This window comes from Pleuronectes platessa, chromosome 6 (assembly GCF_947347685.1).
Source record: "Pleuronectes platessa chromosome 6, fPlePla1.1, whole genome shotgun sequence".
Taxonomy (NCBI): domain Eukaryota; kingdom Metazoa; phylum Chordata; class Actinopteri; order Pleuronectiformes; family Pleuronectidae; genus Pleuronectes; species Pleuronectes platessa.
In genome coordinates this window covers 14,768,673-14,784,157 of record NC_070631.1, presented here as the reverse complement: position 1 = coordinate 14,784,157, position 15,485 = coordinate 14,768,673, and the positions used below count along the sequence as shown (strand labels likewise).

General features: G+C 42.6%; 1 protein-coding gene across 1 annotated transcript in view; it reads left to right on the top strand.

The window, feature by feature from the left end:
* Positions 1-15,485, top strand: part of noc2l (NOC2-like nucleolar associated transcriptional repressor) — a 19,814-nt gene extending 4,329 nt beyond the window's left edge. Inside the window, exons 5-18 of the mRNA XM_053423892.1 lie at positions 2,746-2,836; positions 2,933-3,011; positions 3,118-3,228; positions 3,324-3,437; positions 4,233-4,421; positions 4,963-5,102; positions 5,274-5,385; positions 7,119-7,232; positions 8,912-9,013; positions 9,350-9,493; positions 11,858-11,971; positions 12,116-12,251; positions 14,401-14,493; positions 15,178-15,485. Coding sequence (XP_053279867.1) covers positions 2,746-2,836; positions 2,933-3,011; positions 3,118-3,228; positions 3,324-3,437; positions 4,233-4,421; positions 4,963-5,102; positions 5,274-5,385; positions 7,119-7,232; positions 8,912-9,013; positions 9,350-9,493; positions 11,858-11,971; positions 12,116-12,251; positions 14,401-14,493; positions 15,178-15,302 — 1,664 coding nt within the window. The 3' untranslated portion in view covers positions 15,303-15,485. The remainder of the gene's footprint in view (positions 1-2,745; positions 2,837-2,932; positions 3,012-3,117; positions 3,229-3,323; positions 3,438-4,232; positions 4,422-4,962; positions 5,103-5,273; positions 5,386-7,118; positions 7,233-8,911; positions 9,014-9,349; positions 9,494-11,857; positions 11,972-12,115; positions 12,252-14,400; positions 14,494-15,177) is intronic.

Sequence of the window (15,485 nt, the reverse complement as noted above, 5' to 3'; positions counted from 1 at the left end):
ACCTTCAGAGAAAAATTGCCATGCAGTCTCTACATCATTAATTAATTCAATACGATCCCAGTTAAAATCATATAAATCACGGAAGAACGCCTGTTCAACAAAGGCCCTCATATTACGTTTTATCAAAATACGAGGTTTGGATTTTGGAACTTTGGCATTTCTGACTGCAGCAATCACACAGTGGTCACTAATATCATTTGCAAAAACACCTGACATCGAATACTTGTGCGGTACATTAGTCAAGACCAAGTCAATTAAAGATGATTTATCTGGACACTTCAAATTTGGGTGTGTGGGGCTTTCAATGAGCTGCGTAAGATTCAATGAAACACAGGAATCTTTGAAGGCATCAGAGTTAGAATTTAGCCAATCCCAATTTAGATCACCAGTTAATATTATTTCATTATAGGTCAGTTCAGCTAATAGCTGATTCAGAGAAGTTAGCGCTTCAGCAGTAGCTGATGGGGGTCTATAGCAGCCCACAACAGTGATGGAAAACCCATTTGAAATATCAAGTTTTATGGCTAAGAATTCAAACTGTTTACTGATTGATTTGGACTGCAGGACATTTACATTAAATTTTGATTTACAATAAATTGCAACCCCGCCCCCTTTCCTAGGACGGTCAGCCCTAAATACATTATACCCTTTGATGGCGATTGCTTTGTTAGAATAAGATTTACTGAGCCACGTTTCCGACAGAACAATGACATCTGCATCAGTTGATTTTGCCCAGATATGCAGCATATCAATCTTTGATGGCAGACTACGAATATTCAGATGTATTAAACCTAGCCCGGTCCTATCCTTAAATTCAGCAGGTGTGTTACAAATAGCAATGCCAGGACCAGGATTTGGCTGGATACCAGAAATCAAGAGTAAAAGAAGCAACAGAAATCTTTTCCTACTAATTTCAGGGTTGCTAGGTGTTTCTGTTTTGGAGTGTAATCTAGCATGCAACATGACAAGAGACTTATCAGACTGTAAAAAGTTTGATTCCAGGACAGAGGTGCAAACAAGACATAACCATTGTGCAAAGACAAAAGGATCCAAATAAGAATGGGTCAGCACTTGTTCACTTCGTTCACTGAGCAAGTTATTGGTTTCAGGGTTTGGAATGATTGGAGGAGAGAGCACAATACCTGATGTGCACTCCCCATGGTAGCAGGTTAACCCAGAATCCGAGAGAATCACAGTAGCGATGAGGACCATGAAAAGAGAACACATAGTACCAGCACAGAGTTCAGTCCCAAAGAGAAAACCAGGGGCAAGAAACGGTATATCCGAGCAGGATACTGAAGCGAGCCTCAGGCTGCAGAGCAGGGTGGATGAACAGGCATCAGGCTGCAGAGCAGGGTGGATGGAACAGGCCTCAGGCTGCAGAGCAGGGTAGATGGAACAGGCCTCAGGCTGCAGAGCAGGGTAGATGGAACAGGCCTCAGGCTGCAGAGCAGGGTAGATGGAACAGGCCTCAGGCTGCAGAGCAGGGTGGATGCAACAGGCCTCAGGCTGCAGAGCAGGGTGAGTGGCACAGGCCTTAAAAGCAATGCACAATGGATGAAGCGGATCCCAAGGCAGTGTACAAGAGACTGCTGTATGCTGCTGTTAGCAACAATCTCAAGCCCAACCACAGCAGCAACAGGCAGAAAGTCAATCACACCTCACAGTTCCAAGAAGCTGAGAACAGGCCACGGCTATGGCTAGCAACTCAATCCACAATCAGAAGGAACAGGCCGAAGCATAAGAGGCAGAGCAGCCTTCCAAAGCAGACAAAAACATGAATAATCCACAGACCTTTGAGAGTTGACCGTTCATCAGCACAAAAATCCTAAAAAATCCTAAAAAAATTCTAAAAAATCCCAAATAAAAACAATAAAACAAGACAGACACCTGACAGACACCTGACAGAGACAAAAGACATGCGGCCATCTTGGATTTGGACTGCCGACTGGTGATAAAGCCATATTATTGCATATTTAATAATTTAATGTTTCAATGTGAACTAGTTGTAGTTTTTTCACACCTGCGCCCACACGTACATGGGTATCTACTAAATATCCATTTAAGTAAGGGGTTTCCTCCTTTTCTCTCAGAAAAATCTGTCATGTGCTGTCAAAAGCATCTCAATGCAACAGGCTGCGATATAAGGACATTCCGCCGTTAAGCCATTGTGACCAATCTGGAGTCATAAGTATATGCTTTTTCGGAAGGCTTACAACAATGACATTTACAAATCGAAAACTCTATTTATTCTGTCTACATGTCAACACTTAAAATAATGTTTTTCAAATCTGCACCCTGTATGGATTTTTGCAGAAGCTCAGTTTTCAATAACTTAAATCAGAGTGTGCATGTTGCAGAAACCCCAACGTGCATCGGAAAAAGCTGTATGTGTGGACAGGGCCTTGTCAAAAGCTGTATAGATGTATTTAATATAATTATAATTCAGAAAACCTGATAACGTTGTAGTAAATATTATTTTTGTTTGACTCCAGTACGAACATTCTAGTGCTGAATAAAGTTAGAAATATTTTGAAAATATAGAAATATAAAAATGAAAGTACTTGATAATGTTCTGATAACGGATTTCAAACATGACACATCATGGATTGGTTAATATCTCACATTATTGAATTAAAAGCCGTGTAATTAACAATGAGATAAATACATTTTGCTTGACAGAACACAAAATGTTGAACTCCTTGTTAATATACATGAATAACCTTTTCTCTATCTGGTCTGCAGTGTTCAACACGTTGGTCCTGTTCTGTATCAGAGACATTTATGTGGCCCTGCAGAGGATGCTCAACCTGAAGCCAGACAAAGACCAGAAAAGGTATGAAGTGGATGTTTCACCTGCTGCTCTCGCATCATGTTGACAGTTAGAAAGGTTGCTCACCTCTCGTTCTGGTTTCCTCTGTTTTGTTCTCAGGCTAGTGCTTCCATCATCCAGTCCTAAGTGGCAGAAGAATCACATTGACATCAAGATGTACGTCAGTGGAGTAGTTCAGGTTTGTTTTGCTTTTACCTTCATATTGTTCATCTTCCTTTATGTCCTGAAAACATCCTTTGTTATTTTGCCTCTAACATCTCTGCTGTGTCCCTCTGCACCTGTAGCTGTTATCCTGTCTAACAGAGGCCACAGTCATCAGGGCTGTCCTGCGTCACGCCAACCAGCTCGTGCCTTATTACCTCTGCCTACCCAAACAGTGTCGCCATCTGGTTAAGGTAGGACAGAAGTCACCATAGGAGGGCTCATTGGGATAAATTCTCCTCGTGTTTTTGTATTTTTCCTTAAATTTCTTTAACGTGTTTGTATCTAGCAACTGCTGAAGCAGTGGAGCACAGGGGAGGAAACAAACAGAGTTCTCGCTTTCCTGGCCCTCAACAAAATCTGCAGACACAAGCAGGAGATGTATCTGAACCCCATTCTAAAGGTGAGCTAAATGCAGGAATTCAGGAGTTCACAGGGAACCTAGATGTTAAATAGATTTTTAAACGGGGGAATTAGATCATGCTACAATTACACTACAACACATTTGTATTTTATATGTTTTTTCCGTTTAAGGTCATTACAAACACTTCAGGCACATCAAGCCTGTATAGTGGCAAGAAAAAAACAATGACCCCTTTTGGAATTATCATATTGTATGACCGGTTTTATAATGTCAGATCTTCTAAGTTACAATAATCTATTTTAAGCAAGAACTTGATCATTGTGTTGATCTTGTCTATGCTGAAGACATCATTTAAATGCTCTGTGAAGGTTTGAAACGGTATGTGAATCTCTATTTCAAGACACGAACAACAGCTAATTGGAGTCCAGTCCGTGCAATAAGATTACTTAGTTCGTCTTTTAAAAAGACATTAATAAGTTACAGAAAGACATTTTGTGTTTAGTATTCACCAGAAGCATCTGCTGATATGAACCATGCCTCACAGGAAAGAAGTCTCAGAAGATCAGTTATTAAAAAGACGAGCCCCCTAGCTTTTCATACCAGCACAGCATGGTTAATCAATGCATGAAATATTCTAATATTTTGTGTTTTTTGCTTAAGCACAAATCTAAGTATTTGTCACTTAGATGATTGGATCAAATTGTATTAATACATAATACTGGTCATCCTCAGGCTTCACACACATTTTGTCGTCACTGTACAACCAGTCCCAAGTTGTGTTGGCTTAGATATTTTGATCTCTTCTGATTCTGGTGGTGTTCTCTCTCTTTGCAGCAAATGTACATTTCCTACGTACAGAACTGCAAGTTCACATCTCCCAATGCGCTGCCCATGATCAACTTCATGCAGCGCACTCTGACAGAGATGTACTCCCTGGACACACAGGCTTCCTACCAGCATGCCTTCATTTACATTCGACAGCTGGCCATCCACCTCCGAAACGCCATGACCATGAAGAAAAAGGTTGGTTTTTGAATGTGCGATTGAAGAGGAGTCTCTCAAAGCTTTGATACATTCTCACATTTACACATGGGGGAAGAGTGTTTTGCTACTTTATGATAACTGATTTTCTAGGTTTATTCTCATTTTGAAGCAGTGTCTGTCAAGTTGGAGCACGCGCTCTGGTGAGAGGGTTGTGTTGAGTACAGTTTGGAATAAATCAAGAAATCTTTATAGATTTGTTTTGAAAAGTCACTCATCCTAAAAACACTCTTCCTCATGTCCTCAGCGACACACCCACCTAGTCTGAAATCAATCGGACAAGTGGTTAGAGTGAGATTCCTTTATTTATTGTACGATTATTTCTTCTTTGATAAATATGTATTGACACAGCCCCTTCAGTTAAAAAGAGCACAAAGCTACTTTCTAGTCTGCTCATGCCAGCCTGATGTTTTTTTATTCTTGCTTGTTTGTACTCGTACATATAGCACAATGCAAAAAGGAGCATGTGCTAATTTTATGCATCTGTAATTAAACCACGACTCTGCTTGTGTGTGTTCTGTAGGAAACATACCAGTCAGTGTATAACTGGCAGTTTATCCACTGCCTGTACCTCTGGTGTCGTGTGCTCGGCACCCTGTACCCCAGTGATGTCCTCCAGCCTCTCATCTATCCACTCTGCCAGGTCATAATTGGAACCATCAAGTGAGTACATCCATTGTAACGTCTGTTTTTTTACTTGTACATGTAAGACAATATCCCATGATGTCAAATGTCTTCAATGCTAGAAAGTAGTATAGTTTGAACCTATCACGTTCTATACATTTTCCGAACAGCAGGGGGAGACACTGACCGCTGTTTTCTCCTCCTGAACAGATTGGTGCCCTCATCAAAGTATTACCCTCTGAGGATGCACTGTTGCAGAGCCCTCACGCTCCTGTCCAGCAGCACCAAAACATTTGTACCTGTGCTGCCTTTCCTCCTGGAGGTAAGACATGTCATCTGCAGTAACCTCCACAAGGGTCTTACAGGATCAGGGCAGCTGCAAAAGAGTTATGTAGAAGGTCAAAGTTTCAAGGAGTCGAATCTGAAGTCCTTCATATTCCATTTCACCAGTTACACCTGAAGTCCTCACACCGCTTAAGATGATGCAGAATAAACACCAGTCAGTTTGTTTTCAGTCACAAGTGGAAACAATGAAAAGGTGGAGGCGATGACATGTTCCATTTGCTGTGGAAAAAACATCAGTGGTGTATGAAATGCATTTTGGTCTCAACGGCCACAACTGAAGGCGCTCGGGAGGAAACACCTCGATGGTTACAACTCGGTGTGTGTGTGAGAGAGAGAGAGAGAGAGAGAGAGAGAGAGAAACACACCTTTCTTATCAAACCAATCGCAAGTCACCAACTGACAACCTTCTCCGGGTCAGGTGTTAAACGCGTGACTGTGTGGTCTCTGTGTGTTTTTTGTGTGCGAACGTATGTAAGTATTTATGTGTGGGGCGGTGTTGTGGCTTGCCGGAGGTGAACCGTGTGCTAGCGACAGCAACTAGCTCGGCCCGCTGGGAGTCATCTGCGTGTGTGTGGGTGCGTTTGTGTGTTTGCAGCAGTTTGACCGACCCGATAAAGGCACGGTTGTGGTTTCCACTCAGGTCCTAACATGTTGTGCAGACCACATCCTCTCTGCCTCTGGCCCACTCCCCACCTCTTTTTCCCCACGCATACACTCAGAGCCCCCCCATCCCCAACAGCAAGCTGGGTTTATTTGTGACGCATTATATTTCCTGTATTTTTTTCTCCTTTACTGTTCCCCTTGTTAAAGGCAGGCGGAGGTATGCTGCTACTGTTTTAATTAGAGCAGCAGAAGCAGCCCCTTCCTCCTGTGTCTGTGCCTGTGTGTGTTCTCGCATCTCCGAGGGGGGTGCATGATTTGGAGCTTCCTGCTTCAGTAGCTGTGTGCGTGCGTGCGTGCATGTGCGTCTGCATGTGCATGCACCAGGGTTGGCCCATGCCTTCCCACTTCCCCCCGGCTCCCCCGCAGACCGCCACCACATCCTATGTTTGTACAGACAGCACCGACCAGGAGCGTTGCTCTGCTTCACACACTGAGCACATTAACGACCACACACGCACACACATGCATATGCACGCGCACACTCAAATACACAGAGATACAGGGCGTCAGAAATAGCTTCATATACAAATACAATGCAGAAATTCACTTGTGCGCTGTGGGCAGATGTGAAAGCTAAACCGTATAGACGAGAAGCCCACACGTTGGCTTGACTGAATGTCCATACCAAAATAGAAATGTGTCATCTCTCTAACACTAATGTAAATGTCAAATGAAGTGGAAACACTAATATCAATGACTTGCTGATTACATACTGTACTGTAGTTGCTTGCTGTTCCTTGAATATAGGAAATATGGTCACAGCTTCCAATTCTGTTCAAAAGTTGTGACCTTGAATAATAAAGGAGTACAAAAGGACAAGAATGAACAAAAAAGTGTATATATATATATATATATATATATATATATATATACGATTTCTCTGTCACATGTTGCCCATGCATTTTGTATTTACTTTGTGTTCCGGTACTGCTCACTGTTCTGTTCTCTGAAAATGATGTGCTTTGCTCTCTTGTATGAACAAAGCTCATCACTTCTTAGTCATTGGATCTAAATTCAGTGCTGCTGTTTTATTCTTTATCTTTTTAGATCTTCCAACAAGTGGAATTTAACAAGAAGCCCGGACGAATGAGCAAGAAACCGATCAACTTTGCCGTCATCCTGAAGCTGAACAAAATCAACCTGATGGAGAAAGCCTACAAGGTAAATGTTCCTGTCTTTGATCCACCACCAGTGAGGACCAATTTATTTTCATAGCGATAGATTATCCTGCTTGTGTTGCTCCGTGTGTCTGTGTTGTGCTGAGAAGGAGGAGCAGCTGATCAGATGAGTGCTTCAGGTCTTAGTTAACGTTACTTTCATGTTACTCCCTGGCACTGTGTGTTAGTCTGCGTGTGTACAGGAGGGGATTGAGGGCAGCGTTGAAAGCCCCTTGTCAGGGCTCTAAAACTGGCCCGGAGTCACCACGCTCAGCGCTGCAGCCAAGAGGATTGCAGCCCGGCCTTCTGGGATAATCCCCTGCACTCCGCCTGCTAGGGCTGTTTTCACTCCAGTCACCTGGGCAGCTGCCACGAACCCCTGCCTCGCAGACATTACAAAACACACTTAGATATGACACACACGTTAGAAAAGTTTTCACAAAGGGGCAACTAAGCTTTTCTTATGATGATGTTTTCATTTGCTTTCCCCTCAATATCTATTATCTATATTATCTTTAGTAAAGGTGGAATCATAGATATATAACAGTATGTGCTTTGACTCTGCAAATAATACATATGTATTTTTTAATTGACGTTAACTTCCTGTTGCAGCTACATGGAGATTGCAAAGCTGTCATTGGTCCATTTAGGGTTCTTTGACCTGAGTTTTTTTATGGTTACATCCACAACAAGGCTGAAGTAAAGCAAAATGCTAGGACAACTACAATGCCAACAGCTATAAAAATCAAGAAAAAGCTTTTCTTTCTGCCTTCACATCTGTCTCCCAAAAATTTCAATTTTTTACCGAAAATATTTTTAGCTCGGCCAAGTCTCTCTTTGCTGCCTCTTCTTGAGTCCAATGTCAAATTGTATAAACGTGACCTCACACAATCTGCAGCATGCGTAGTTGCAATGTGAACAGTTTATCTGATCACATGGGGACAGTTGCATCAGGCAGACCAAAGCAGTCCCTTGTGGACGTAACGGCACAGGTTGGCCCCAAGTTATACTTTTCTATAAATTAGTAACACTTGTGGCCACTTATTAAAAAACAATTTACAGGCTGGCCTAATATTTTGATCAGTGTTTCTGACTGGGCACGGGAGCATGCTAAGTAATCTTTGATGTCTCTCATTTTGTAAGCCAGAGGTGACAGATTTCAAGGGACAAGCTGTGTGACAGCGAGACCATGCTCTGCCTCAAAATCTGACTGACTCTCTTCATTCAGACACCCTGTTGGTTGATTTCTGTATTGGAGGGAAAATGATCTTGTTTTGCTGTTCTCCTGTTTTGGAGCAAGTTGTAAATCCATCTCACCAGCACCTTTTTCAGTTGTAGGAAGTTATTTCTGTACATGAACTTTGATTAACTTGTACAAACATGTAGGTATCTACATGTATGTAGGAAGATGTCCTCCCCTTATTAATCCTGCCTATTGGAATCTTTTCTCTTGCTGGTAAAAAGGGCTTTAAGTTAAATCGCCGCCACAGATTTATTAGCATTGCCTAACAAGCCGTAAATGTGGGCAGGTACAGAGGTCTGGAACAGGCTCTGCTAAGATGCCTCCACTGTTCATTTTAACGAGGCTTTTCCCTCTGAATGAAGTCGCACTAGCAATGAAACCAACGATGCATTAACATTTTACACATCTGTTTTTAACCTGAGTATTGTTTGTATCTTTAGGACGGACTGATTGACCAGCTGTATGACCTGATCCTGGAATATTTCCACACTCAAGCTAGCACCATCGGCTTCCCGGAACTCGCCCTCCCCACCGTCATTCAGGTAACACACCTTGAAATGAATCCTGCAATGTACATGTGAAATAAGTTTGGTGACTTGAATTGACTTCATTTCCTCATATCCACACACTTTTACATGACACATTCTAGCATTAAAGAATTGCACCTCTGTGTAAACTCAGAAGGAAATGGTGACACTGAACATCACACTGAGCTTAATCCTTCTCTGAATGGATGACTCTGGTTCCGGTTCACGTCTCACGAGGTCGAATCTGTTCCCCTTTGGGGACACGACCACAAACCCACCTTTGCTGTGCCTGAATACACAATATGGGCGGACTTTACACTGGTCCCTTCTAACCCCCCCATGTCCCTGCAGCTGAAAGCGTTCCTGAAGGAATGCAAAGTGGCCAATTACTGCAAGCCGGTGCGCCAGCTACTGGAGAAGGTACAGGAGAACAGCAACCACATCACAGGACGGAGACAGAAGGCCGCCTTCGGAGTGGCCGATGCTACCGCTGTGGTGAGTGTGTGAGAGGGGATGTCTGCCTTGTTCTAAATCTAGCACGGCCTCTCCAGAGCTTCTTTTTCCTTTTACACTCATTTGTTTTCCTTGTCAGTTTGTCTCCTCTGTTTCCTGACATTTATTCTAGATTTTTAATTAAATGACACTCCAGGCAGATTAATAGTTGTTAACATTTGTGTTATAAGTAGTGGGCGCACAGGTTTGTAAGTTTATGGTTACGGACTAAATTAACTTTCTACTACCAAGTATCTGATTTACCAATCTTTGATCAATCAAATGATGCCAAAAACCAGGTACCTGCGATCACATCTGGGTGAGCGAGGAGAAGAGAATAAAAATAAAGAAAGGGAGCAAGATTAACGTTGCCATGTCGTCTTCCCTGCAGCTTGTTCAAGTCACAGTGAGTCAGGGCAATGAGTCCAAACCTGTCGCAATTGTGGTTACTCTTGTCAGATTCAGAATAGATAGTTGCTCATTGCGATATTCGTGAGGTGAAATGCAAAGCTCGCCACGGCAGCATGTCTAACCAGAGGAAACACCTGGTCAAAATACACAACCTTTCTAAAAGCTGATGATGGTTCAGATGGAAACCAGATAAAATCTAACAGATATCCAGAGCAAACAGTTTGATGAACGCTTCTGCTGGTGACCATCATTCATTTTTTCTCTCTAAGAATGTCAAAATACTTTGAATTTGTAAATACATTTTACTAATGTACAACAAGTCCCAGGTTTGAACAATTTAGTTTTGCATTAAATATTCTAAAATATTGATTCACTAATTTCATGCCGAGATGAGATCTCAAAACTAATAGTAAACAGAGCATAGCTCTATTCAGCACTAATAGAAGCATGAGAGATAATCAACAAAGATGACATTTGAAATGAATTAATCTGAGAAGTCTGTCCATTAATCCCTCTTATAAATCAGATCTAATGAGGAGTAGTGGGTTGTCAGTTTGCCAGCTGTAGACAAGATGATGCCAGCTGCTGTGGTGGGTTTGTTTGGTGTTCACAAATATGTTCAACAATCAGTCAGCTCCACTTGCCTTGGAGAAGGGTTATAGTTGGTAGAAATTCCGATTGATATTTTCTGGTAAATAAAAGTTATTTCGACAACAACATTATGATAATATAATAATTTCCTCACAATGTGTAGATGCTGTTTTACCTGAATGATCTCAAGATGCATCAAAAGAGCAGAGTGTACGAGTTTAAGTGTAAAGACACTTTTCTCTGGTTGATGAAAAGTAAGATTAGATTAGAACGGTTTCTTTTTTCTGTTGGACTCTGGTCCAGATGAGTTTGAGGCTGCAGTCTGTCCTGACCGCTGACCCCTACAGGCAGCGACTGATAACACCTCCCTGTCTAAACTCAAAGACAGGTTTAGAACAACCCTGTGATTATTGGAAACTCTTATGGGCCTTTGAACCAGAGGCGCCTGTGCCTTAATGAGTAGCTGTGTGTGTGTGTGCGTGCGTTTGTGTGTGTGTGTGTGTGTGTGTGTGTTAACAAAGTACAACAGACAGACAGACCGGCACTGCTGCAGCGCCAGCCCCTGTCGCCACGACTCTCTGCTCAGCGGAGGCTGTCGCCATGGCATCCACTCCCTGGCATCGTGGTGGAGGTGTCACCGCAGGCGAAAGAGAGGGGACAGCCCTGCTGCTGCTGTGTAAAAGGCCACGGCCCCCCTCTGGCCACCCACCCCCCCACTGACATGTCAACCAAACAGAGAGCTAGCCTAATTAATCCAGGTCACACTGGTGTCTGTTGTTGGTGTTTCTCCAGTGGAATTTTTTTATTGTTTTGTTTTTTGTGAGCGTAGGCTGAATTCAGAATGAGCTTTTTCATTTCATTTTTTTTTTCTCGAGCACACATGTCAGCCAACTTAATAGCCAAGTGGTAAATGTGTTAAGATAACAGGAGGCGCAGGAGACCAAGGTCTGTTCACTCTATTTGATTTGCTGGTTGGATAATATGATTTGGCCTAATCAATATCATTCACAAATACCTTTAGGGGAAGGCTGGAGAAAGGCTGCTCTCCCCCTTTCAGGCATGTTCAATCTGTCTGTTTTTCACATCTCACTCTCATCACTGTCTGTGTGTCGATCTCTTTCTCCTGGTCAATTGTTGTGCAAAATCATTTGTAGTAAGATAAGTTCAGAATCCACCTGTGAAAACTGAATAGGCCTCCATCAACAGATATTCTACCATCCTGGATCTTCATGTTTATCAAGCACTCATCTGCTTCTTATTTAACACAATGTAAAGCTCTTATTCACACCCAAACCTGTGTACATACATTCTTTATCCAAATATACAAAGATTTTAATTTAATTTAATAACCATTTTCTCTTTCAGGCGGCCTGGGAGAAGAAGGTCCAGGAGGAAGGGACTCCTCTCAGCAAGTACTACAGCCAGTGGAAGAAGCTGAGGGAGAAGGAGATCCAGCTAGAAATATCTGGCAAAGACAGGGTAACTATCCAACCAATAAAATAAATAATAATATTAATGATGAAACAGTTGTTGTATAGTGGAGCAGAGCAATTATTTGATATTCATCAGCATTATCTTGATAGGCTTGTGCTTTAATCTGTCCATCTTTGTGTTGTATTAAAGATGGAGGATCTGGACCTCCCTGAGATCAAACGTAAGAAGATTTCTGAGAAAAAAGTAGAGGACAAGAAAGAGTTCAAGGATCTGTTCCAGTCTGACAGCGATTCAGATGGAGATGAAGCACGGTTCCAAATTAAAGGTAAGCTGATTTTCAGTCGCTCTTTTCACTCACTCATGATATTGTTGTGCACATTTTTTGTGTTACTTTTGGTAAACTAGTTTATGATGTACATCCCATCTTGGCCTCCAGGGGGCTGTGTTTTGTCACAGCCTGGTTTTTCACTAAAAGCAAAGTTAAGAGGTGATGACAGAGGAGTTTGATTTTTGTCCGTTTCTGGGACAAAAGTTTGGCTTCAAGAAATCGATGACCTCAATAAATTGTTTTTTTTGTAAATATCATATTCACAAATAACAATTTATCTCATAGGGGTTAACAAGGTGCAACATCCTTTGTCCGTAACCCTCAACAAGAGTGAGGAAAAACTACCAAAACAAACCCTATTTGGGTGGGGGGGAGTGGTTTGTCAATGTTTCAAGTATTTATACAGAAGAAAATATCTGATAGAGATGAATGGAGCAGCAATTACAATTGAAATGGAGGAGGTATTGCCAGTTCTGTTAGAAAATGTGAGTAGGCATATTGAATGTCAAGCTGTCTTCTTATAATCATTGTCCATGATCAGCTGCCTTCACGATCGACGGTCCACCATCAGGATCAGCTGCTCACGACCGATCACCATCTGACCTGCAAAGTATTTGCTCTGAATTACAGACAATCCACAGAGGCCATTTTTGTAAAACAGAAACCTAAATCCCAAAACCTAACTCAAGAGAAAATCTCTTAACAGATAGTTGAGTTCTTTCTCAGCTAAGAGAAGCTGTCACCTTTCAGCTCTGTGTCTTGTCCACTCGAGGTCCCTCGCAGGTCTCAGGCAGCTGTAACCTCGCCTTTACACTCGGACGCACTCCAAGCTGAAAAAGCCTTCCCAAGGTCACAGAGGAAAGGAGTAGGCGGCAGTTTTTTTTAGATGCATCTGGACTTCATTGTAGGGAGCGTCCCCACAAACGGATGGGCAGCTGCCGGCAGGCGGGCTTCTCTAGCCCCCTCCCCAAAACACACACACCTCTTGTTCATCAACCCTCCCACCCCTTGTGCACATACATGAACTGGAACCCCCCCGACCGGAAGTACAAGCTTGGATCCCGGCGGGGTTCCTAATTCAAACCAGTCCAGTGGAACAGCCAGAGTTGACGCTCCCACTCCTCTCCCCCCCTCAACCACGCTCATTCTACTTCTCTCGCTCTCACTCTGGCCCCGTGGGCCTCAACCAGCTGCCCCCACATGTCCTCGCAGCACGTGCACACACACATGCACATCTCAATGATAGCGCACAAAGGCACACCCACCACCTTGTCGTCCAGTCTTGAAGAGCCAAAAGCTTTTGGGCAGCTCACCAAAGCTCTTTGTGGTCTCACACACTCTCGGAAAGAGGGGGAGCTCGAGAGCAGGAGACTGATGATTTAAATTGATGTGTGCGTGTGTGTTTTCTTTGGTGGTGGTGTCAGTGTGTAGAAGTAATATGTCTTCCAGGTTATTTGGGGGCAACTTCTGACATACTCCTGATATCTGCTTTGCACCTTGTGAGCAACAAAGAGTGGAAGAGAACGAGAGCGTGTTCGTCATCATTATATTCAGATAGGAAGGGAGATGTCTTGTGTTTTAATAGAAGTTGTTTGTGTGTGTGTGTGTGTGTGTGTGTTCACGGTATAGCAGACAGAGGAAACAGCTCTGGTTTGCTCCTCTCTCCTCCATGCCCTTAGCCTCTCATCACACCTCAACTTCAAAGCTCATGCACCCCATTTGTCCCTTTGGCTAGACCACACACACACACACACACACACACACACACACAATATCAGACAAGTTCTCTACTTCTCTCCAGCACACACACCGACTCTCCCGTCATCATCATCGTAGCTGTGGAACCTGCCTGTTATCTCCATTTGCTATATTTAGGCCATGAGCATAAGATGTCTGAAATTGCCAGTAGTAAACTGTCATGGGTGTTTGTGCAGCAGCAGTCGCAGCGTCTCTATAATCGTCTCTCAGTTCCATCTCAAGAGGAAATAGACACTTCCAGCTGCCTCTGATACCTGGCCCACATATAGGTGTCTCCAACGTCCTCGCACATCAGCGACGCACCAACGCAAACTTTGAAATGTCTGAACAAGGTAACACTCGACTCAATTCAATGCAGTGTAATGATTTTCATTGTCTCTCTCCTCAGGTAAAAAGAGCAGGCGTGCGACAGATGATGATGAGGATCTTGAAGACTTGTATGACATGAGCGATGAGGAAGGAATGGAGGGAGGAGACTTGGGTAAGTGTCGGACATCTGTGTCCAATGTGCAAGAATACGGGTAGCACTAACATGAATTTTCATGTTGAACATCATCATTTTCCCTGTTTATTCATTTGTTGTGTATTTACTCACTTTGGATTTAGATGAGATCATAATCATGTATCCACATACTTGTAAATATTGAAGAATCAGTCAAATGGAATAAACAAGAGATAACGTTGAGTTGATCAATAAATAATCAGCGGTATTTTAATATTTGATAAATTGTTTGACAATTGTTTTGGGCAAATATTCTGTATTTACTCAGTTTAGAGAGTCTGGTGCTCTATTACAAATATGTGTCAGTGATCTGAAATAACTGCTGTGAGGGAGAGGGGTCAGATTCATTCAGCTTCCCCAAACGTAGCACAATTCACAATAATTTTTCTTCATTTTGTTTTCATTTTTAGTTTATGAATTAAAGGATATGTTTGTTTCAACATTACCGTAAATCTCCCAAACTTGAAACTGCAAATGAATGAATAATATACCAGCTTCTTCTCTGCTGCCAACTCTCCTGAGCGATCAAGCAATATCTACATGCTGCTACAATGACACTGTTAAATCTTCATGCATAGGAGTTATCAAAATGTAACGTCCGGTAGCTGCTGGGCTTCATACATGTTCTAGCCGCTGAACAAGTGTTTCCTTTCTGTATTCCAGATGATGCTGAAGGGGATGAAAAGGAATATGAGGCTCCTCAGCCACTGTCCTCCTCCGCTCTGATAAAGCTGGCAGAGGGAGACGCGGATGTGGTGGAGGACCTGGAGCTGTCTGATGAAGACTGAGGTTCATCGCCGCTCACATGAGAGACTTTCTACTCCCTCCACTGTACCAGCCATCTATTCTCACAGTATTTCTGAACTTCTGCCGTTTTCTTTGCTTTTTATAACTTGTACAGTGCAAATGTGTTTGCGATATAATTTGATTAAGCATTGAAATTCTATTAAAAAGACAAATTCCCCACTTGA